The sequence below is a fragment of the Barbus barbus genome (assembly GCF_936440315.1).
Source record: "Barbus barbus genome assembly, chromosome: 49".
Classification (NCBI taxonomy): domain Eukaryota; kingdom Metazoa; phylum Chordata; class Actinopteri; order Cypriniformes; family Cyprinidae; genus Barbus; species Barbus barbus.
Genome location: NC_136727.1, coordinates 10,745,485 through 10,768,637, shown reverse-complemented (window position 1 = coordinate 10,768,637; position 23,153 = coordinate 10,745,485). Strand labels below are relative to the sequence as shown.

The 23,153-nt window shown below is 37.7% G+C and overlaps 2 protein-coding genes across 2 annotated transcripts; one reads left to right on the top strand and one right to left on the bottom strand.

The window, feature by feature from the left end:
* Positions 1 to 3,215: 3,215 nt before the first annotated feature.
* Positions 3,216 to 5,701, top strand: LOC306867271 (Rieske domain-containing protein-like; the record flags this gene model as incomplete). The annotated part of the gene is made up of 3 exons (XM_079412871.1): positions 3,216 to 3,378; positions 4,023 to 4,138; positions 5,603 to 5,701. The coding sequence occupies 3 exons, from the start codon at positions 3,216 to 3,218 to the stop codon at positions 5,699 to 5,701; spliced, it is 378 nt and encodes a 125-aa protein (XP_079268997.1).
* Positions 5,702 to 6,671: 970 nt separating this feature from the next.
* On the bottom strand, positions 6,672 to 21,714 carry LOC306867642 (cartilage intermediate layer protein 1-like). Its single transcript, XM_079413427.1, has 10 exons — positions 21,518 to 21,714; positions 16,042 to 16,137; positions 15,235 to 15,504; positions 14,948 to 15,130; positions 13,562 to 13,714; positions 13,156 to 13,473; positions 12,952 to 13,060; positions 12,706 to 12,863; positions 9,126 to 11,554; positions 6,672 to 9,043 (listed from the first exon to the last, which is right to left on the bottom strand). Exons 1-9 carry the CDS (start codon positions 21,579 to 21,581, stop codon positions 9,138 to 9,140), a joined length of 3,768 nt encoding a protein of 1,255 aa, XP_079269553.1. The 5' UTR covers positions 21,582 to 21,714; the 3' UTR covers positions 6,672 to 9,043; positions 9,126 to 9,137.
* Between the last annotated feature and the right edge of the window lie 1,439 nt (positions 21,715 to 23,153).

The following is a 23,153-nucleotide window of genomic DNA, read 5'->3' as shown; positions in this document are numbered from 1 at the left end:
TTTCTAAAAAATCATGTGATACTGAAAACTGGAGTGGGGGGGGGGGTCATTTTAAAATACATTCAAATAGAAAATATATAGTATAAATAGTAATGTTTAGCAATATTACTGTTTTTACTGTATATTTAAACAAATAAATGCAGCGTTGATGAGACTTCTTTTGAAAACATTTTAAAACTTTTGGCCGCCAGTGTGTAAATATCATTGCATGAAAGTAAAAAATAGAATTTTTTACATTGTTGATTTCTAAGTGGAGGAAAGTATTAATAAACACAGACCGCATGGGCTACGTGCATATTCAGAGATGACCTTTATGAAGGATGATGTCATTTTTGACTGTGAATGAGTTTGAACTTGTTTCTATTTAAATGGAAGCCAACAGGTTTATATGACTGAAATATTAAGACTGACAGTAAGCTGTGCTCGGAACATTCGTTTGACAAATGACATCATGTTGCAGTTTCATTTTGAGCTTGTGCAAACCTATATTTTTTTTAGATATAGCTCACTCTGTAACTAAACAATATGGGAGAATATTTCGAGCAACATGCCAAAAAAAAAACAATTATCTCACACAGAATTATAGTGATTGGGGTTCTTGAAGTGGTGCGGGCACAGAATGAGTCACTGTGTGTGAAACTGTACCAAGCACGGAAAACTCTACTCGTACTGAGTTTGCTTGCGTGCCAGAAGGCTGGTGCAAGTCCCCTGTCTGGTTTCTCTCAAACAATGGAAATTCTGGGCAACAAATAATTGTGCTAAATACAATCAGAAAAATTCTCATTTAATGCAGTAAACGGCATTGTTTTGAGCTTTCGCAATAGTTGACAAATGGATATGGACATGATGTTCTTTTCAACTTTTTAGGTTAAAGATGAAATTCTTAATACATCTTGTAAAGTTAAAAGTTGTGTGTTTGTAAGAAACAAATCCATCATTGTTTGAACTTTAAACTGTTGCTTCAGGCCAAAATATGAGTCCATAATAAAGAAGTGAAAAGGCCATCCCTGTTGTTCTCTCGCATTAAAATCCACCAACATATTTGTTTAGAACTGTTTTGTATTGTTTTTGCTTAAACGGTGCTTGATCTGTGTATATTTCTCTCTTGATTCAGACAAGACGCCTTTTTCACTGAAGGGCTCATGTTTTAGCTGGAAGCAATGGTTTGAAGTTATGAATGTCTTAATGATGGATTTGTTTATTACAAACATGCAGCTTTTCACAAGACATTAATTGATGGACTGGAGTCGTATGGATTACTTGTGGATTATTGTGATGTTTTTATCAGCTGTTTAGACTCTCATTCTGACGGCACCCTTTCACTGCAGAAGATACACTGGTGAACAAATGATGTAACGCTAAATTTCTACAAATCTGTTTAGATGAAAAAACAAAAAAAACTCATCTAGATCTGGAATGGCCCCAGGTTGAGTGCATTTGCAGTACATTTTTTTATTTTTTGAGTGAACTATTCCTTTAATTACTGGTGACAAAATAATATAGTTAGTTTTTTTTTTTTATACAATATGTAAATTCAGGACCAATCATTTTTGAAAGTAGCCACCAATTAGATAATTCCAATATATTTAAATAGCATATTTCTAGTAGAAATGCGCTCAAAAAAGAAAAGCCAAGAAGCTCTTCTCAGGTGCGTAAAACAAAAACCAGGTAGCTGAAATTGTCTGCACACTGAACTCATGCAATCAGACCAAAAAAAGGTCTATCAAAAATACCAAAATATCAAAAATCTACAAAAATAAATCTTGCTCCTAAAGAAAAGAATGGGCTGAAAGTCTGCTCTTGGTCTGTTTTTAAGACACCCTGCACTTTTGTCACTTTTGCAAATGAAAAATAAAATATATTTTTGATAGACCTTTTTTGATCTGATTGCATGTTTCCATTGTGCGGACAATTTCAGCTACTTAATTGCATATTTCTACCCAGATAACAGATTTTTGTACAATTCAGTTAATAAAAACGTTTCTGTAGTTCATGAAGAGGACAATGTCCACATTCTACTTGAATTTATTTAAATTAAATCAAATAAATTTGAATATATAATTTACATAATCAGCTAAAATGAATAAATGTAAACATAATAAGACTGAAAAAATAGCTGATAAAACATTAGCAGATAAAAAAGTACCACTCACAGCCTGGCTCAACTGGGTTTTGAAAATTCTTCATTTGAGGGGAACGAGAATCTTAAAGTGCATTTAATGATAAATAGGCTTTGAGTGTTTGTCTAGAGCTTGGATGTAATTGACCAGAGAGCCTGTTAGCCTACATTTAATGCTCACGCTGTGTTGTGTGAAGCTGTCTTAGCATGGGTTCAGAATGGTTCTCTCATTTAAGCAGGTCTATTCAGCTCACTCACTATTAAAGATTAGTGCATGGAGTGACAGTACAAAGCTTTTTGGACACTGGCCTTGCCCCTTTTTCCATAGTGCTCGACCAGATGTTCAGTCACATCGCATCCAGCAAGCAACTTGTATTAACGTAAATGCAACCTGCACTTTATCAGCACGAATAAAGTCTTTATTCAGTAGAACAAAGATTCATTGTGGTCTAAAGTGATGCAAAATGTAGGCTACTATTTTTCTTTGTGCATGTCTGATTATGCTTATGGAACTAATCTGATTTAATAAGTTATGCTGATTATAAATAATACAGACAAAAAATTGATTAAGACAAGCTGATTGCGTGACACAAAGGTGGACATCATTGCTTTGTGAAATAGCAAGGAGGACATTGTGAAATAGCTTGATCTGTTTTTCTTCTTTTTTGTTTGATGCGCTGTAATCACTGAGAGCTATATTCTTTGATTTTGAGTTATGTTTATTGTAATAAACCAGTCATTGTTGGCTTGCTTTAATTTCCTATCCTCGATATTTTAAGTACTACCAGAACTGAGTAAGCACCTTATTTTTTATAATCAGTCTGCATGATCTCAACACACCTTTTCCGAGTTACACTGCTGAGTTGAAACGTTTCAAATCCAAAGTGAATATCAATATTTGCATAGAAATGTCTAGAAATTATGATATGGTCATTTTCCAGTCTTCTTTGGAGACCCCCCTTCAGCAACAAAGTGCTATACAGCCTCCAGGAAGCGACAACCTTTGAGAGCAGCGACCGTCAGTGAGGCGAAATTGATTGCGTTTAGATAAAACAAGAAATACAGTAAAGTTAATGCCCTGGTTTAACGCACCTCTATGACTTCTCCAGAAGATGCGAGTGTTTCCTGGAGGCTAATAGGCCCTGTGTCGGAGCTGTCCAAGAAACAATGCAGACTGATGTATTCGTCTGATGGATGCGACGCGGATGTTTGCCTGTTTCATGTGAACGATGAATTCTTCGCGATGGACGCTCATTCGGGCATGACAACGAATTATTTCACATTTTGTTTGCTTGTACCGATTCTTGAAGCGTTAAAACGGCGAATTTAGCTAACAGAGAGCTACAAACAGCGACAGAAATCGTTGTTTTGCCTCTTCTCTACGCGCCCTTTCTTTATCACCATGGCAACCGTAGTTACCGCCTAAATGTCATTTAAATTAATTCAACGCGGTTTGTTGGCTACTGTAAAACCTCGTTTCAGTATGTGATCTTATTTTTGTTTGATGATGAAGATGATAATAATGTTGATTAGTATTCCCTCATGAAAAATAAACATGGTTTTACAACAAATAAAACCAAAATACTAAAACCATAGTAAATACAAATGAACCATGGTATTTGTAGTAAAACTGTGGTTACACAAATGGTATCTGTCCACCAAAAAAAACATGCTACACTATTATTATAACAAAACCATGGTTAATATTCACAAGGTTATGTTATTATTGATCACAGTGGCTGCAAATAAGAAGCTACCAGAGTTTTGTAGTAGTCATAGTGTTGTGATATGAAACTGATGCCTTTTTTGTTTTGATATGGTTAAAGGTACATTTTTGTAAGATTTTAAACTCTCTGTCAGACAAGTAGAATATGTTTAAGTGTTTAAATGCTTTGATTTTCAGGAGGTCCACTGTGTGATGGAGATATTGAGGAGGCTGATGGTGTTCTTCAGGTTTTCTGTCCTTGGCATGACTATGACTTCAATCTCAAAATGGGGAAATCAAACACAGGTTTACAGGTGAGACACTTTTCGTTTGACATTTTAGCTCATTAAAGGAATATTCCAAGTTCAGTACACGTTAAGCTCACTGACAACATTTGTGGCATATGGGAGTACATTGGACCAGGCAATAACCATTACTTTAAAGCATACACTTTGTGGTTTTTAGCCAAAAATATTGCTAAAATATTCTACATGTTAACATGAATATGAAGGAATCACTTCGTCATCTTGTCCAAACTTTCATGAAACCTCCCATACAAGGAAACCAAGGAGTTACATGGGTAATTTGTTCTATTTAATAAGAAGCACATAAACTTGTCTTCTACATTTATACATTTATATCCAATTATGAAAACAAAGGCAGAAAAGGTCTTCAAAATACCTAATATTTAAGCCAACACACCTCTGTTCAACACACACAGATATTACATTGCTGATAAATAACTGGGCCAAGACGTTTTTTTCCCAATGGAGCAGTAGTCCAACTGTAAAAATGAAAAGTTTCTAGCTTTTTAAAGGAATAATTAAGTGCTTTAAAAATCATATGAGATTCACATTTAGCCCTTTAAACCCGCCATATGCTGGCACTGTTCACATCGTTTTTTTTTAATTAAGGGATGAATCAAAATAATTTTATGTGGTAACTGACATTATACAACTAATGCAGTTGAATAAACCTACTTGGTATTGAATTTAAGTTAAATCAGACTAAAGACATGATTATATTTTGATAGAAGATCTATCTTGCTTTCTGTTATCATCTTACATGAACCTCTAATAAAAGTAGTATTCTCTTTAATCAGTGAGATGCCTGAATGTTCCTCCTAAAAGTTAAATGTATACACTAAATTTCATTACTCAGCAGTAAAGGGGCAGTAGGCAGCCAGATGAACAAGTTAAGTTAGCCAGTGATTCAGTGTCCCTGAAAAACACTTGTATTTTCGTATTAAAACCACATTTGTTGTGCCGTCACTTTAACTCAGTATGGCACCAAACATTATCTCACGCGGTAATGGACTGCACATCACCAGAATCGTACAGAAGTAGGTGCTGCCAAACAGACAGACATTTGGAAAGTCTCGTTCCTAAGAATTAAACTGCCCTCATTTCGGCACGTTTCAATTTAGCCAAACGCCTGCTTTTTTAATAAGCAGATGAAATGTGTTCTCTCATGCTGCAAATATAAATAATAGGGCAGTTGGACGTGACAGCAAGCTTGAGCCAATCAATACAAGGCAAAGACTCTGTAAAACAATCCATAATTACGACAGTCATCCTGGGGGGCTCGACACCTTGAAATGTTCAGTAATTACACTCTATTCCCACCACCGGTTAACATCCACCATGCTCGTATATCAAAGTTCCTTCCTAGCTGTAGGCTTTTACAGCTGTCCAAGCAGAAATAGAATCCAATGCATTGCAGACGTGCTTAGTTTTATTTGTTTGTCAAAATGTAAAGTTTTCTCTTTTCTTTTTTAGCAACAAGTTTATGAAGTGAAATCGGAGGACGGCAATGTGTACGTCAAGCACGCAAGTGAGCTCTCGTTACAACCTTTCGGCCAGGTCAAGGAGAACTGACGTTCTTGGTTATGGCAATGTTTTGTTCCCTCGAACTAAAACATCTGCTTGGATCTCGTAATATTTGAAAAAGATGCAGAATTTTAGTTGAATACACTTTCCTGTTCCCAATGGAGCAGTTGTTAACATTTGTGACAATTTGTATATATACACTACGAATCAAATATAAATAGTTTTTTAATGTTGTACGCAAATTACTTCCAATGACACTAAAATGAACATTGTGTTCTGACATTTAGATTATATATTTTATGATTTATTTAAACTGTTATGAATATCTTAAAATGTAAGTTGGCTAAATTTATATGCAAGATTGATTGAACTCAGGGAAAATGGGGACAGTTTATTTAGTCAGCTGTACATTTCAGTGGCTTAATTAGTCATAGTTTTAGATTCATAATTGTTAGCACTCCAGAGATGTTAATGTGTTTCTCTCTAGGGCTGTAATAAATGTTTGCGGTTGTTACTTTCCATAATTATACCTTCCGATATCCAGCCCTCTTGAGTGTCAGGTAGAAATGACTTTCACCACAGGGAAAAAATTAAGGGACTTTTGAGAATTTCATTAATTACTTGGTCGACCCACTTAATCTTATGATTTCATGATATCTTTCCAAGTAAATAAATAAATACATTCTTATTTCGAACAATCTTTCCATTTAATCACCATCAGTATTTGTGAGATTATCCTATACCTTTATAAAATGTAAGTTAATGCAAAAAAGGTGGTTAAAGCTATGCAATGCTTAAACATTGGCTTTGACAACATGGACAGTAGTTTTGTAATGACAACCCGTAAAAAATGCTAAATATCTTTAATAATGGTCTTTAAAATTTTATTAACAGTTGTTTTAAATGGTTAATGTGTGATAAAGCCTGTGTTGTGTGCCTGCTTATGATTTCTGTTTATATTTTTGTGTATATCTTTTTTAAGTTGAATGGAATAAAGGAATGTCAACAGAACATGTTTACAAGAGATCTTTATTTACATTCTGGTAAAATTGACAGACATTTTAATCCACAATTTACACATAAAACTGGCTTTTGAGATTGCAAGATGGGAAATTTCATGCAATATAAGTTACAATATGATTTGCATATATTTTCAGGATTTGTTTTATGTAACATGTTTGTGAAGCAAGCATAAAAAGAGATTTTTGAGACCGCAAAGGCAACTGTTCAACTCACTTTGTAGTGTAGTGGTAGAGTTATCAATGCACATTTTGCCAGAGTATATTCCTGGAAAAGTTGTAGTCTCCCTGAGACCAGCCAGACAGTTGAAGCGAGGACAAACACTTTTGAAAGCTAACTGGAGGCCAACAAATTTTTTAGCACCATATTCATCCAATATCCAACTCCATCTTTCCTCTGAAACAGAAATGTACAGTATAGATATGCTAAAAGACCAAAGGAATTGTATATATTACAAAATTACAGAAGTTTAAAGTTATTCAAGTTACAAATGTACGACTTTACGTCACTTACAGGTGAGACTGTCTTGGATAGAAAATAATGGTTTTCAATCATTTTATGTGTACCTGGCCTAAAGCAATGTGTTTTATCGTTACATATCTTGTTTCCTTACTACTCGGCCATGACTGTAAAAATTGTCCCGTTAATGGCACATTTTGACATACTTTTTAAATATTGCAATGTTTTTGAAAAATCTCAGATTTTAATGACTGATTACAGTTAGTCTGTTATGAGACTCAGCAACTTTCTGTTCAACTGCAATTTTAGAAAAAATGTGCCACAATATCATATGTCTCTATTGGATTATTTCCTAAAGAATTTATTCAGTTCATCTCATTTTTATTCAGACTTGATTTTTCCAACTAATCAAAATTTTTACTTTTTTAGGTATATTTTTGTTTCTTTGAAGATTTGATTTTAGAATATTATTTTAATATTGTTTATGTTCTACCTGCACTGGGCCAGCTGTACATCTTTGGATACACAGAAAAAATAAACGTTTGCACCATTACCTATTAAAGCATGCACTGTAATCCCTAAACTCAATTAACTTTCTGCTTTGAACCGATATCGAATACTGAAAGCATAAGGGATTAGACAAATCACATCAGAATTACCATAATGAAATCCTATTTGCAATGCTGCCTACAAAATAAACCTCAAAAGATACAAATGTCCAGTTTATGCAGGTCCACATGGTTCTTTATGGTCCATTAATTGTTGAAATCACACAATTGGATTTTTTTTTTACTTTAGGATGGAGTTAAAATACTGCAACTGCATTTATGTTGCATTGTCAGCTGGCTATATGAGAGAAGGTTGAATCAGATTAGCAAAATCAAATTCATTAGGATTAGGTTTTAAAAAACAAAAAACAGGTGCTATGTAATTTGAAATTCAGATATGCAATTACTAAGGGAATAGCCCAACATTTTAACAGACCTATGGTTGATTGGCTCATAACATAGGATGTTTTGTCAGGACTCTCAAGTCATTATTGGAACACAATATTGCACTTTAGGAGACAAACAGAAACAAGAAACAAAATACAATTAGTTTACTCTAAGATCTAGACATCATACACTGAGATACTGTATTAGTTGGATTTCATATCAAAATAAATTTTGATTTGGCCAGCCATATGGTCAAAAAGATGAAGAGGGCATTTTAAAAAAAAATTAACATTCATTTGTGTTTGAAGCTAGGGCCATTATATTATTCTTTGTCTCACCACAGGTTTGTTTAGTCTACCTTGGCGATCCATTCTGTTAAGGGATGCTATTCTTGGCAGGGGTCAGTCATGCTTTGGTCAGACCAATAGTTAGCCAAATCACAACTGGAATGGTGACGTGGAAAAGGAGGCGAGATAGAACGAGCATCTTTTGTGCCTCGGGTCTTGTTCATTGCATCCAACAGAGTAGAATATGTGGTTGATGAAAGGATTAGCAGCTGTCACACTTGACCTCAACCCATACAGACTTGTCTCACCTATTTAGCCTATCATCAATGGAAGACACTGATCAATTAGAGAAAATGAATGAATAATTACAGATCTAAAAGTAGGACGCTACACATAAGCAAGTTTTGACTTTGGAAATAAATAAATGACATCAGTCTGTATGGGCCTTGTAGAGTATTTTGTCTAATCACTAAAAATAAATGTCTTAAACAATGAAGTAAACTTTGAGGAAGTATGAGAGGACAGGTTTCCATACACAAGTAGAAAGAGTTTAAATGTGTTCGGATAAATCAGGTGAGGATTTTGCTCCATTAGAACAGAGCATCCAATATCACCCGGCTGGCCAAGTTTGGGATTTCCATAGCAGGTTTTTTGAGTCTTTTTTCTTCACTCTCTTCAAATGAAAAGACCTGCATGAGGATGGAAAACATACACTTGATTTTCATCAACATCTTGAAATGATTTGTTTTAAAGTGCACTCTGAGAACTCACCTAAAGAAAGATCTACTGTCTCGGTTGTGTCCTTGTAGCTGGTCTCCTTCTGTTAGTGTTCGTGGCTCTGCGGTTCTGGCTGCTGCCTTGTTGGCCAAAAGGGTAGGCCACCATTTGGGTTGACCCTCTTCTGACTTGCAGTCCCTGGGACTCCCTCATCTCCCGTGCCATCTGTGTTAGTGTTAGGCCAGGATTTGTTTGCAAGCGTTGGAATAAGCTCTCACGATTCACAGTTCTTTTAGGGCAGCTGAACGTCAGTGCCACTCCAGAATCTGACTTCATCTCCCTGGAAAAACCATCTGAAGTTCCATCAAAGCAGCGGCCAATGGCAATCTCTTTGGCAACCCGTGGGTTCTGGTCGGTGACGGTGTATATTCCATAATTGTGTCCAAGTGGATCAACAGGAGCTAACATATTGAATGCATGAGACACATTGTTCTGAAGAACAGGAGGATGCTTTATCAGATACTCTTGCAGGAGACCATTGATGCCTACACGACGGCAGTTACCTTGTGGGAGGATAGAAATTATTGACCTGTCTACAATAGCTTGATCAAAGAGCATCCCGCTGCATTTGAACTCAAGACAAGCAGCAGAGGTGTTAGGATGGTGTAAGTCGCGGGTACTACGAATGTCTCTAATGCCATACAACTGACCTCTTGTCTGAGGATGAGTGCCACCCAGGTTTCTTGACCTTACCATGATTTCTGTAGCTCCATGAATCTTAACTTTGATGTAGCAAGCCCTGAACTCTTGTGGATTTGGCCACCAGGAAAGATAGTCTCCAGTCCAAGATGTGAGGTCACTCTCCTCAAAGGGTACCACATTGTACTCATATTTATCTTTTTCGACACGGAAGAAACGAAAGTGGTTGGCATCAACAGGTGCATTTTCACATGCAATTAAACTCTGATAAGGATAGATTGGTCCGTTCGTTTCATCAAAATTGTTAGGGTTTGGTTTGGCTAGGTTGATTCGGAAAGCTGTTTTCTTAAGTGCTGGATCCTCATGATCGGAGCGCTGGTAATCTAACTTCCCTAAGTACGGCTGAGACACACCAATAATGTTTGGGTTCATTTTTGGCATTGAGGGGGCTGCTTCCAGCTCCTCACCTCCCATTATAGCTGTGACGTAAGCCGTGTATGCGTCAGGCCTCTGAGTATCACAGAAAGCTGGAAGACAAGCACCGTTTGGTCCTGTTATCACACTATCAAAACGTCCCCAAGCCCTCGGATTTGACGAGTAGCCAGGCTTAGGCTCCAGGTTTATCAAGTTTATTACCACTCCTTCTAGTTGCTCGTTGGGCAGGAACTTTTCGTTCATATATGCCCTCACTTTGACATAGCACCGGCGATTCTCAGGTACATCGAGATTAAACAACCTACGCTCCCTGATTTCCATATTCCCTATCAGGAAGGTGCGCTCCTCTCGTTTGTTCCTCCCGCTGCCAGCAATAGTAGTTTGTGTGGGTTGAAAGTTACTCTCCTCCTCCCAAATGCCTGTATCGGGATTGAGGGACCAGAGTTTCATAGCAGGGATGTGCTCCTGCATTTTTACATGCTCCGTATCAAGGAGAACCTGGACTGCGCCGGCTCCTAGAACCTCCTGGTTTGCTCCATCTCGGAAATCTACTGAAAACATTCCATATGTCCTGAGAGGTAGCATGTCTCCTTCATTGTCTACAAAGTTGAGATCACCAGGAGCGGCAGCAGCCATGGTAATGTTGCGTGGGTCAAGGAATGTGACACTGGCCTTAACAGTCCCTTCGTACACTTCCCCTGTGTTTTTGTGGAAAGAGTTTGGAGGTATGACCAGTTGACCGATGGGGTCCTCATCTTTCATTTCACCTAGGTAAATGGTATTGCTTTCTGCAGCATTTATATCAACAGGTTCCTGCTTCCTCATCACTTTTACGTCATGATAGACAGAACCTCCTCTCTTGTCGAAGATAAAAACCTTGATTGTGTCAATAAACTTCTGAGAAGGGTCCACAAAGTTTACAACAAGACGCTGTGTATCTGGAGACACCTGGATTGTGAACCCACCCTGATATCCTGTGGTACCTATCCGTTCCTTCCCTATGTAAATATGTCCAAAGCGCAGGGGTTCATCATTGTCTGCTGACACCACCCTGCCTCGTACAAGAATTTTGGGCTCCACACAAGTTTGGCAGCCACACTCACGAACAACCTTGATAGGTAGGGTGTAACGGCCACAGTTGATCTCTCTAGCATCCATTTGTTTGACCCCACAGCAGAAGCCAGATCCATCCCTGCAACGCATGTCAAAGTCCAGCGATCCAGGGCATTTGTTGTGTGGACAGCGACCTGGATTGTAAAACTTGGAGTCTGTTCCAGGCTGCTTGCAGTCTAATGGCAATTTGATCAGGTGAGTGTCAGGCGTTGAGTTGCATGCTGGTGTGCCTTTAGCTGTGAAATACAAAATGTGAGATCAGTGTGCTACATTTTCAAAGAATGCATAATATTTATATACATTGCAAAAATAATGTTCTTGATTTTCAGTAAAACATTCGATTTACTTCAGAAGAAAAATTAATTTCAGAGAAAATTTTTATTTATTTTATCCCACTGGCTTTTTTATGCTTTTTCATAGATTTATACTTGAAACAAAGAAAAGGAAAATTATAAAAATTCTGTATTTATCTTTTTATATTATGAAGATGCTTAGAAGTAAAAAGGATTTAGAAATATATATTTCCCCAGATCACTGTGAACAAATAAAACTGGGTCACTGAACTCGGAAGCCTGAAAAGGAAGTCTGATGACTTGCCAAAGTATTGGTTCTGATTAAAATGTATGATCTCATTGTTTCACCATATTAATGACTGCAGTCATTATTGTCACATTACCACTCTTCTGTAAATGCTGCTCATTTATTCATAAGAGCACTGTGTTTCCTTTAAAATGACACTTATTGGAGAGAGCAACCATGTAATCTTATTTGATGAAATTTAATTTATGGAAAACTTTTCTCCTGTAGCTGTTGTTTAAATGCAAGAGTGAATACAAAACACATTAATCATCCTCCATTAGGAACCCTGCTGTGACAGGTGTTAGTGTTTCATTCAGCAAAGCACTTTTCGTATGCCAAAATGATTAAGAAGCAAAGAGATCCCTCAGACAAAGTCTAGGGCTGATTGCTTTAGCACACGTTTCGGCAGACTATTTCTGACAATCTATATCTTGGATAACAAGCATCATGGGAATTTTCACAATGTGTAGTTATGTGTGCAAATGTGGAAATGCATACTTGTCTGAGGATGAAAAAACAGGATTTATTGACAAGCTTGGATTTCATTTTAATATGGAAAGCGGGAGGGATTTAAGGATTTTAGTCTGCCCACCACGACTTCTTGCCAGTCATTCCTTGTTTAGAAAGTGGTAATTTTTACCAACTTAAACATAATAAAATATTGTACCGCACATGTCACTAGACATTACAGACTTTAATATTTCATTGGAGACCACAATATTTATTGGGGTTATTTTTCTTCTTTAGGGACATTTTGCAAAAAAACTATAATGTTCCCTGTTGACCGGTAAAATGGTTTTGCACTTACCTAAAACAGTGAGGACGGCTGAAGTAGACTTTATGCTGCCTGTCAGACTAGTTGCTTTGCAGTGATAATGCCCTGACTGCTCTGGTTTCAGGTCCCGCAATATCAAATCTTCATCATACTTGTATATTGTGCGATTCAGTAAGGTTCCATTGTGGTACCTTTGGATCAAACAAATACATTTTTATGTAACTATAAGATTAACAGCATTTGTCAGAAAACCTATGAAGAAACTTTATTGCTTTTTACCAGTAATATTTGTCAGGTTTTGGTGATCCTGTTGCTCTACAGCAAAGGGTTGCACGTTGTCCCTCATAACGCACTTTGTCTTCTGGGTGCTTCTCAATATATGGCTTTTCTGTAAGAGATAAAATGGAGAAACCAACAATGCAACAGTGCATGAAAATATCAGTGTGGTATCATCCATATCAAAAGGTTTCTTCTTTTCTTTACCTGAGGATCGCAAGATGGCCCGTACCCAGAGTTCATCAGTGCTATTGTTGGAAACAGGGAGAGTAACGGGTGCAAATTTATCCTTTCTTATAACCACTCTGGTCTGTGGGCTGGTGCACAGTCCATCAATCTTGAACTGACCCTTGGCATCAGTGTGGGCACGGACAACCTTGGCTTGGCTAGCCAGAGCCACTGTGGCGTTTGGCACAGGGACACCTGTAACACTGAATACCTCCCCATGTAGTGTTTGTCCATCACAGATACAGTAGCTACAGTCCTTACTGGGACGTCCCCCAGGACAGACACGTTTGCATGCCACTGTAAAAATAAAACGGGTGTTTTGATTTCAGTGTAGCAAAAAAATCCATGGGTTTTCAGATATTGTGCGTTTTGTAATACACAATACCTGGACATGGATTTCCACATTTTTGGACCTCCACAGGTCGTCCTGTACACTGAATCTTAGTAGAAGATCTATGACATGTCCTACGTTTTGTTCTGTGGCCCTTCCCACAGGTCACTGAGCAAGCACTCCATGATCCCCATTGGCTCCACACAGCTGTTTAGTCAAGATTTGGGGGAAAATAAGTGGTTAATTAACAATCATGGTGGCAAGTTTTCAGAAACTGTAAAAAAAAAAAGAAAAAAAAAAAAAAAAGAAGATACTACAAATGAAAAAACAATTCTCTTTAATTATGTTATTTTACACTTACATTTTTTCGCTTAGCAGACGCTTTTATCCAAAGCGATTTACAATTGGGGTGCATCAAGCGATTAATCTTAAAGAGGAAAATAGTCACAGGACGTGCTCGTAATACTAAGTTCCAAGCATTGTTCAATAAGTACAAGCTAGACAAGGCAAGATTAAAGAAAAGAGAAAAACAAATTTTGTAATTTTTTTTAGGATGAAGTCAGATAGTGACAAAGAGGTGAGTTTTCAGCTGTCGCTTGAAAATTGTCAGGGAATCAGCATTCTGGATAGAGGTTGGATGATCATTCCACCAGCCAGGAACGGTGAATGAAAATGTTCTGGAATGTGATTTTGTGCCTCTCTGTGATGGCACCACAAGGCGTCTTTCACTAGTGGATCTCAGACTTCTGGTGGGAATATAGATTCGTAAAAGTGAGTGGAAGTAGGCGGGTGCTGAGTCTGTGGCTGTTCTATATGCCAGCATCACAGTGTCTTGAACTTGATGCGAGGCATAACTGGCAGCATTATTATTTTACTATTTAAATATTGTATATGTGTGTGAATGGAAATGTCAGACTGCATTCTGACATCTTTACCAGTGTGATTACATTGATTTTATGATCAAAGACAACAAAGCTCTGTACACACAGAAACATGTTTGGGTATAGCCAGCTAATTGGGCACCACATGTGTCATGTAAATGTCAGCAGGATGTGATTGCTCTTGAGATCCATGAGTGGAAAATAAGCCTCATTTCTGAGTTTAAGTGTCAAAATGATTTAGGAAATTCTGAAATGTGGCAAAACAAATATTTGGACACATCTGATATAAAGGACACACAGTGTGCTTTTGACACCTCACTGCTCTGTACAAATCTACAAGTTTTGTTGCTGAACATTTTTTAACCATCCTAAGCTAAACCACCTTAACACTATCTAGGCCAGATTTGGAGATCAGCTAAACTAGATTTACCATCTCTGGTTGATATAAGTAGTTTTAGGAGAGGCGCTAGTGAATCCTGCCAATGATGACTAAGAAATGCATATTATATCAGTAGAATGTAAATATTGTATCCAAATTCATATTTCTTTCTTTATTTACCTTCACATGGTGGGGTTGAACACTCTCTCCGTTCTATGTGAGGTCCCACGCAGACAGGCGAAAGAAGTAGTGGAAGAGGTTGCGTGCTCATGCATTTTCTCTGACGGACTTGGATGCCGACATCGTTACAGGCGGTGGCAGAGCAAGGCGTCCATTCACTCCAGTCGGTCCAGTACGAGTGGACTTAAGAAACAAAACAAAGTTGCACACTCATATGTTAAAATGCATATGCCTCCATATGGAATACACTTCTGTACTTTGATGGATTGTCTCTTGACTAATTGTACCTGGTGGACACTGGAATCGCACATGGTAGTTGGAACAGCTGCGACCAAATGGCTGCTCCTTATTGATACACCAGAAGCCCTTCTCCAGACTGGAATGGACCACCTCCCCCGTATCCGCAGCTGCAACCCAGTCCGTGGTACGGGCCTCGATGGCTACAGGTCGTGAGCAGACCCTTTCTCGGTAGTAGAAGCGGATGGCTTCTAATCTCTCGTAGTCGCCGTTTCCTCCTGGATGGTCGATATTGAACCAGGATGTCCACTCAGTTACGCCTGGGTTGCACAAAACAAAGATCAGAGTAAGATGTTTTACAAGAACAGAATGTTCTTCCTAGTGACCCAAAGATTAAGAAAAAGAGTTTCCAGATTACATAAAAATTTCTGCCCATTTTGCTGGGTTTACTCCAAAAGATTACTCCAGCTTTTTGCATCACATCAACAGAATACAATCTGTGTCTCAAAAAAGTGCTTGTTGCTTTATGTTTAGCAATCCCACAGGAGATATGAATAGAATTACTTTAAGGCAAAGAGAGCTGCCTACATTGTCTAAGAGACAACTTATTCTCTTGCTCTAATTAAGAACATGTAAACTCATTTACACATCCATGAGTCAATGTCTTATTGTTTCTGCATTGCAGTGGCTATATGTCTTCATCATTAAAGCTCACATTTAATGAAGACAGATGACTCCAGAAATCATTACATCACATTTTTTAGCAACACCGAGATCCACAATGCAGTTTGGATCAAGCAGGACACCACAAATTAGTTGATTGCATAAAGAGAGCATGTTAAAATATCCATAACTACCTGTGGTCTGTGGCTCCACGAGGCTGTTGTAAGCCAGCTTTCTGTTCCTGTCTGTTTTGTTTAACCTCCGAAGATGTGAGCTGTCCCAGATGGGTCCTGTGGGAACGCAAACTTTATTACAGCGCACTCAACAAAGGTGCTACCAATGAAACGTTGGCTGCAACTAAATCTTGAAGAAACACTGACCTCCTCAGGGACTAACTAAATTTGGTCTTAAAAAGTTGGACATGAAATTTGTTTGATCTATTACAGTGCAATATAATTTGCAATGTAATAGATCAGAACATCTTATTCCTTGCACGTTCCTTAGGTTGCAGACACGTCTGTGAATGTGATCGGAAAATCCTGCTTGGCTTTGCAGTAAATGGAATGTGTGCAAAAGACATTCAATATTTAAGTACTGATTTTTTTGTGCATTGGTGCCACCAGAGTCCAAGTGGCCTACTTTTATCGGCTCAGCATCCATTGGCATCTACGACCCTTCTGAACCATGTCCAACCAGTTTTGAGTTAGCACCTGATATCTGATCTCATGATTGGCCTGAGGAGGACACATTTGGTCCATTTCTTCACTGTATCTGTTTCCGTTCCGTCTGGTCACATCAGGAGATGCTGCACACATATGGATGTGGAGCTTGCATGATGGCCTGATCCCCTACATCAATTGTCAAACTAATCTGGAGACACTTACTAGCCAGGGCCCCAAAGGAGAATATAGAGTAATGGGAACAAACACATGGCGTCTCATGCTTTCTAGATGAGACATTACCAGAAGATGCACTCCCACATCCCAGGCGGAGGACAGTGGGCCTCCGGTGCTTCGTGCGAACTGTCCTGCCTGCATAAGGCGAATCCCTGAACCACTTTCCAGAACTTGCTTATAGTGTGCTGTGATAAGGAAATCACAGACCGAGGGATTCATTCACCAATGTCATAATTTTTTTTCCAAAGGTGACGTGTCCCACAAATGTTGCCAAGCCTAACATCCTCAAGTAGGAACAGCACAGTGTCTTGACAGTGAATTGTTACTGGCACTACTCGCAGCTCACACACTGAAGCGCTTATCTGCGGCAGACGTGTCAGTCACCATAGAAGCTCTGCAGGACTTACTCCAAGCCACCATTACTGTTATTATATCCCTCTCCTATACTGGATTGATTTACCTTGCAGGTTCACCTGAAAAAGTGTCATTCCCAAAGTATAGATCGCAGAATATGAGATCTAAAAAGCATACTTAGTTATTGGTTACTGTGTCACTACGCTTTTCCTGGTCATGAAGTTTCGCCATTTCCCCCTTTCGATAAAAAAATAAAGCCTTTAGATGTTAATTTATACCTGAAGATCATTAAGTGTAGACCTTTGCATTTTACTTGCAATTCATCACTACTGTGCCAAGAATAAAGCCAGAAAGACTATGGAACAACACAAATGAGGACACAAATTTTTATTTAGTCTTTTTTGACTTCTTAAAATAATTTTTTTAAAGATTTTGTAGATGTTTTAACTGGAAAATTAGAAGTAAGGCGCGTGGCGCCATTGTAGATGTTTGCACAACCTCCGTACTCAAGGGGTCAATAACGTTTACTTTAGTTGTTAGCGACATATACTTATTATTCAGGTAGCTAGCTAGAGTCATACCAAGGACAATAACTATTATAATATCCATAACTAATTTGTTCTAATTCAATGAGAATAGGGAAATCCATACCACAGCTATAACGACAACAACACAGAGAACAGTATAAATGGAATCACTTTCAGAACAGTTTGTTTCAGATGATGAAACAAAACATCATTGACCGCCAATCAGAATCCACTCAACTTTTAAAAGCTATAGACGTTTTTCCTAAACGAGGAAGTCACGCCTGGCTCTTAACTGGAAGGATGCTTTGCATTTCTGGTCTCCAGTGTTTCTAGTCAAATTACTTTATATTCCGAGGTGATAATCTAATGTTAAACCTATTAAAATGCTTTTAAAAAGCACACGGCTCCATAGCACCATCATTTTACAGTGTCGCAATGACCATCATTTGTCAGCGATTTACTCCTCAAAGTTTAATGAGTGTGTAGATGACACAAAGCTGCCGATGTTACCTACATTAAAAACAGATGGGCACTATTTGAATGGGTTTCTATGGAGACCAGAACAGAAGAGCATCCAATCGGAAGTTAGAATTCTTAATGGCGGCGCTCATCGTTTACTCAGGAAAAAGGTCTATAGAATTTAAAGAGACGCAATATAACTGCAGTGTGCGCTTATAATAAACAGAACATTATCGTCCATTGGTGTGGATGTTAATATAGTTATCATTCTTGGTGACAAGAATGACATTATTCGCTAATGCCTGAAACTGCCTCATGTTAGGTGGTGAGTTTTGCCAGGTCGCAACAACACATGACGTTGAGTTTGTATACCAAACATCAGCATTCATCTACTTGCATAACCTATGGCTTTATAGGTTTCCCAAAGTGTTCTATAATCTTGAACAATAAAACTTTATATCGCCTATTAAGGCCTCCAATATAATTAGCAATATCCACATCACATACTTTAGTCTGCTTTATTCCAAGATAGAAGAAATGTGTCCATGACCTCAGTGGAACCTTGTAATATCCGCACCCAGTAACAGGGCATTATTAGGATCAGGTGTTTAAAAAGAATTTACTTTGAAGTGGAAACTATAAGTTAACAACATCTAAAAATATACACCTATCTATATATCAGTGTACTCCCAACATAGAATGACACCCTGCCCTCCCATAACAAACCTCTCATGCCAAGTTTATTGTGGGAGATGGCTCTCAAACAAAAGGGTAATTTAAACTTGGTACAGCAATGCTGTGATTATTTTGTACCTATCTTATTGCCAAGGGTTTTGCCCCACAATATAAAGTGCAGTATCATTACCCTTTTAGGACTTCTCTCGTCACCTCATAAAGTCTGCACAGTGTCCAATAGCCATACTCAGACAATTAATCCATTCACGCAAACAGTCTGTGGCCTTTTAATAAGACATTCCCCTTTTTTAATGTGCATTTGGAGCATTGCTACCCAAGCCAGAAGCTAATCAAAATAGATGTGACGGTTGAGTTTTAATAAAAGAGCTACGTCAAAGCTACAGCAGACTGGTTAGTGCACATGCTTCTTATACGGGAATCATTTTTCGGTCTTTGCTGTCTGTATAAAAGAGCTTAGACACAAAAACATGCCAAAATGTAGCTGGCATACATCTTTCTGAAAGTTTTTCCCTTGTTTATCCGAAAAGGAAAGGTAAATCATTTTGGCATCTTATGTAATCCCTTTGACAAAGCGCTATAGTGCTAACATACTCGTATGTATTAAGGCGAGTGCGAAAATACTGTGATGGCTTTATTGCAGTATACGAGGTTGGTAACAAGCAGGGATTTGTTTGAAATCAGAGGCATTTCATTTAAGAAGGCAGTGTGCCCAGGCAGTGGTCTTGAAATTGCATTCCACATCCCATCGTGTTTTAATGAATGCAAATGAGAGCTCCAAACTGGTTTTGTCTGTGTGTTTATCCTGCGTCGGCAAACATGTGGAAGTAGTTTTGTGCATCTGGCACATGTCCTGGCTGAGGTGTGCTCGAATGGAAGATGGTGAGCTCTGTCTGATTGGGTTGAGAAGAAGATTAGGAAACAACGACTGTTCCATAGACTCTGAAGTGGGATGCATCTGTGCTCCATTATTCTAAACTGAACTGCTTCATTGTCACTGCATAATGAAACCCCAGCCAGATTTGTGTGTGTTTAAAATGATCTGGATTGGTTTTCCTTGTCTTTGAACCATTTCATCCAGAAAGTTGATCTTAAGCGTCGGTTTTAATGTAGAATACACTAATACCCTGGAGAAGAGTAGTTTTCTATTTAAAAAGACATTATTAGTCCTTTTTTTCAAATTGATTTCTACCTAAAAATTCTTAAAACAATATAAAACTAGATAAAATATTATTAATTAAATCTTGTTTTTGAATCTTGTTTTAGATTGTTTACACCACAAAATAAACTAGTATTTTTGTTAATTAATATACTAGTACATTTGAAAACAAGTCTTACATGTATTGCAGCTAGAGTAAACATATGTTTATATATTTGAACTAATTAACCTTTTCCTGCTGTGACTTTACCTCTATACGGGTTGTAAAGTGGAATAAAATCATGGGAACCAAGAATCGAGTAGCCTACTACATTTGATAAATTTATATATATTTAGCCCATATAAAAGTGCGGCGACAGCACAACGACAAAGGACACTAATGTTCAATAAATTGCTACGTTTATTATTATTTATAATTGTATAAACAACCATTTCCCCCGAAATTCAGTGCGTCCAATCAGAATTTAGTCAGAGAGGTTTGTTTTTTTAATATAAAGTTAGCGGACACTCACGGAAAAGAGCGAAATTGAGACGCGTAACCTCTCGCACATTACCTTTGATCCCTCTTTCCACCCTCTTTTTCACATCAAAGCAACAGAGATCGATGTACCGGGCAGCTGAACTTCAGAGCGAAGTGAAACATCTGGAGAATAAATCGTTTGAATGGAGCAGATTAGAGAGTGGCAATATTTACTTTGGAGCGTTGAAAATGGCTTCGCCATGCCCTGGGTGAAGCTGGCACGGACGCGCGGGCTTGCAGCTCATTACCGGATGACTGAGCGACATCTGGTTATTTAAAACCGAATTCTAAGTTTTAAGGTTTTTAAAAGGCTTGACTTAGAGCTCAGCAATGTAGGCGCTATTTTTCGTGTCGGCTGTCTACGCGTGTTGGGAAACAGGTAATACATTCCGTGGAGAGGTTGAGGTGGACCGGAGACGAGATGGAGTGACAGTGAATGGAAAAGAGGCGGATGAAATGGTGCTGCTCCAAATTTCAGTCTAGGTTGGTGGGCAGTTTCCCAGTATTCATGACAGTCAGTCATTCAAATAATGTATTCCTCAACAGTCATAGGCTATACTTTGCTTTTCCAGTACGAAGACGTTTGGGAGGAATCAGAATTAGTTTGCATTAAGTTTAAAATAATGGTGCTTCGTGACACATTCACAAGACTTTTGAAAGGAAATTTCATAAATGACAATATTTCCACTTCTGTTTTCATGCCCAACCACTGTAGTGCAGTTGTTTACTGTAATAAATAACAGCTGAAGCAGATGCTAGTTAGTTCAAATTCACATTCATCACCTTCATCTTTTTGAATTTACATAGCCTAATTAGTAAAACTTTACTTTCAAAGTGTCTATTAATAGCAGTGAGGCAAACAGAAGCAGTTCTGTATGCAAAAACTGATTTACTAAACATCACTCCAGCCATGTAAGTTGATAAAGCTCTCACAAACAAACAAGCTCACTGTTTTTTCCCCTAAGTCTTGCTTGCTGACAGCTGTACCAAACTGTTACATAATGGATAACATCCTTACATGTTTTAATTAAGACAATTATGAGATTATTTATATTACATTACCTTGTGCCAGAGACACAACAAAGACGGCAGACAGCACCAAATTCACGACTGTGAAGTCCCACATAGTGCCACAGCCACTGATGGGCAGCTGTTGGTAACAAAAAATAAATTAAAGACAGACACCAAAAAAAGTTTGTCAAGTTCTTGAGTGGCTTGACCAATTAATTTGATTCCCCCGTTCCTTCAAAATCAAGTCTGATAGTTTCGTGAACTTCACAGAGTTTTAAACGACAGGATGGAGTGGAGAGTGGTCCAGACCAGCCCCCTCCTGCTCGCCATTGGCTATTGCGTTAACATCTGTGTTCTTATATCATTCCAACACACAAAAAAAGAACACACAGATGTAGAAGAAAGGTGAATGTTGCATCAGAAAAATGTTATGTTTGTGTTTTTAATCAAGATAATCTGGATTACTGGTTGTTTGAGAAGGACATTGTGTGTTTTATTATGTTCTGGCCAGTTACTTAATTTCAGCCACAAATGAAGATGTTATTGTGATTGACAGCAGATGAATTTAATTTTTAAAAATCTGTTTATTTCACAATGGATTTTTCTTATTTTACTCACATGCAGCTATGTCGAGCATTGCAGGAATGTTTGTCTAACACGACTCAACAGACAGTAAAATTACTGTAATGTGAAACACCAGTTGCGTACAAAGGGAGTTGTAAACAGCCAAAAGGTTTAAAATTTATGACTGTCACAGAAACTGATCCATAATATGAATCAGGAGAGAAATATGCACAGATCAAGCACCATTTATGAGAAAAAAAACTGTTCAAAACAAATATGTTGGTGATGTTTTGATGTGAGAGGACAACAGGGGATGGACTTTTTTGCTGGAGGAAGCGTTATTATGAATTATGGATATTTTGGCCAGAAACAATCATTTTAATTTAAAACTCGTTGATGGATTTGTTTCTTACACACTCAGCTTTTCGCTTCACTAGAGTCGTGTGCACTCAAAAAAATTATTTTCCAACACTGTTCAGTTTATTTAAAAAAATAATTTTCATTTAACACAATTATGTTAGGTTTCCCATTTATACAATTGCATTGTGCTAAACTGACTTGAAACAGTTGCGTTTTGACTCAACTCAATATTTTCAATTTGAAGGAACATAAATTATTTTACTTTTGTAACTAGGAAGTGGATTTCCCCTTCCCATCATGCTTTGCACGGCTGGATAAGGAGAGTAAATCTTGAAATAAAATGTTATTTCAGGCATTTTTATTAAGATGATAACATTGTGAGACTTGTTAATGTTTAATGCTCTTTTATGTTTGTATTTAAAAGAGTTTCTGGTATGTTAGTGTTTTTGGGGGGTTACCATTATGGTAAAGTGTAGAGCATGTCCTTGGGTTGAGGACCTGCTAATGCTCATATGAAGTAAAGTTGTTTAAATTTTTAGAAAACAACTATGGGCATACCACAGCTGTACCAATACCATGTTTTGCTATGCCTAGCAAGTTGGATAATGCCTAAAATTAAATAAATTCAGCAATAATTTATTCGTGTAGAAGGATCTCTGCCTGATTACAATTAAACTTCATCAGTGTATCACTTTCATTTAAACTATATGTGATCATATTGAGTTGGCCCGACTCAGTAACATTTCATGGCATGAATTAGTTT

What these genes read in the sequence shown, in the direction of transcription:
- LOC306867642 (XM_079413427.1), bottom strand. Translation starts at nt 21,581, where the DNA reads ATGTGGGACTTCACAGTCGTGAATTTGGTGCTGTCTGCCGTCTTTGTT. An exon ending in CGTGGAGCCACAGACCACAG is followed by an intron (nt 15,505 to 16,041) that starts GTAGTTATGGAT and finishes TGTGCAACCCAG; the next exon opens with GCGTAACTGAGTGGACATCC. An exon ending in AGCCGTCCTCACTGTTTTAG is followed by an intron (nt 11,555 to 12,705) that starts GTAAGTGCAAAA and finishes TGTATTTCACAG; the next exon opens with CTAAAGGCACACCAGCATGC.